Source organism: Aplysia californica, unplaced genomic scaffold (genome assembly GCF_000002075.1).
Source record: "Aplysia californica isolate F4 #8 unplaced genomic scaffold, AplCal3.0 scaffold00077, whole genome shotgun sequence".
Lineage (NCBI taxonomy): Eukaryota > Metazoa > Mollusca > Gastropoda > Aplysiida > Aplysiidae > Aplysia > Aplysia californica.
The window spans coordinates 1,700,982-1,702,448 of NW_004797347.1; the positions used below are offsets into that span (position 1 = coordinate 1,700,982).

General features: G+C 36.3%; 1 protein-coding gene across 1 annotated transcript in view; it reads left to right on the forward strand.

Moving 5' to 3' along the window:
* The window catches only part of LOC100533395 (glutamate receptor 2), a gene marked incomplete in the record, with an annotated part of 156,880 nt that overhangs the window by 130,754 nt on the left and 24,659 nt on the right, over window positions 1–1,467 (forward strand). Inside the window, 1 exon segment of the mRNA NM_001204680.1 lies at window positions 959–1,012. Within this exon segment, the coding sequence (NP_001191609.1) occupies window positions 959–1,012 (54 nt within the window).

Below are 1,467 nucleotides of genomic sequence, written 5' to 3' on the forward strand. Positions count from 1 at the left end.
TGTGTGTGTGTGTGAATGCTTGTGTGTATGTATGTGTGTGTGTGTGTGTGTGTGTGTATGTGTGTGTGCATGTGTGTGCGTGTATGTGTGTGTCTGTCTATCTGTGTGTGTTTGTGTGTTTGACTTTTGTACATGCATGCACCTATGCCAGTCCAACAGTGCTAAACCAATCCTGTAAGCCGTTCATTCTTGGTCCTACTTGTTTTCTTTTTTAGTGTCTATGTCTTTCTCTCTGATGACAAGCACCTCCCAACCTTTGAATTACAAAGTTTTGTCGGACATTTTTGGGCGTTTTAAGATAATGATGCCAGAAATCAATGAATGTTCTATCTGCCCTATCAAAATCCTAAGATTATTGGGAGTCGTTATCAAGATACTCAAAGAATTGCATTGGGAAAAGCCTGACATAATGTGAAAGTGAAAATCGTTGAAGTAAAATTTCTCAAAATTAGATTCTGAGTAGATAAAACTTTGTAATTCTGGGGTAGCAACCGGTCAGTGCAGCTTCTTTGCCTATTTATGCGCCATAATAATATACTAATTGGGACAACGGTACTGTCGTTGTGACAAAAGAGAACAAGGTTGTTGGTTTGTTGGTTTTTTATAAAGATTTGCTCAAGTGTGGAGCTCACTTTGAAGTACAATTTTAATGAGTTAAAGCAGCTTGGTACAATGATATATGTGAGCCCACAACAAATATTAACATAAGCTTGTGGGTGGTGGGCGGGTGCTCTGGTGTGGTTTGCTTCTTCTTTCCTATCAAACATCTATCGTCCTTATCTCCCCTTCTTCTTTTTATGTTTGTTACTCTCTTGTAACACCTCTAGTCTTCTGACGCTCATATGACCTTATGCAGTTGCGAGCGCTGTAAAACCTCTACTACTAAAACTAAACTAAAATAAGCTTGACTGTATGCTAACTTACACCCCCCAAAAAAATTCCAATATTTTTTTTACAGATGAATGACACCGAAATCAACAATTCAAAGTTCCATTTTCTGCTGGGCGATCTGGTGAGTTTTATGTTAACATAGTCTATTAGGGGTGAGACGGGATGAGGTGGATGTGATAATACATGCTGTCTGACGCCTAGTTGTTATGTTTTTTGGCTCACAAACTAAAGGTTTTGGGTTCAAACCCGTCACTGACATTACATTTTATCATTAGGAAAAAGCGCTTCATATGAATTTTCCTCACCCAAACAAAAGGGATTGAGTACTTGGGCAAAGACATTGAACATCTTGTCAGTTTGATGTTATGTATGCATTTAATCAGCTGCTTGCACTGTATGCTTCCAGAAAAACGAAGAATGTTTCTGAATGTTCTAGTGTCTGATGAACCCGCTATGCAAGTTATTATAATTACTATTATTATCTAATAACATTATCATTATTATTATTAATATTGTTATTGTTATAATTTTTATTGTTATGATTATTATGATTATTATGATTATTATTATTATACA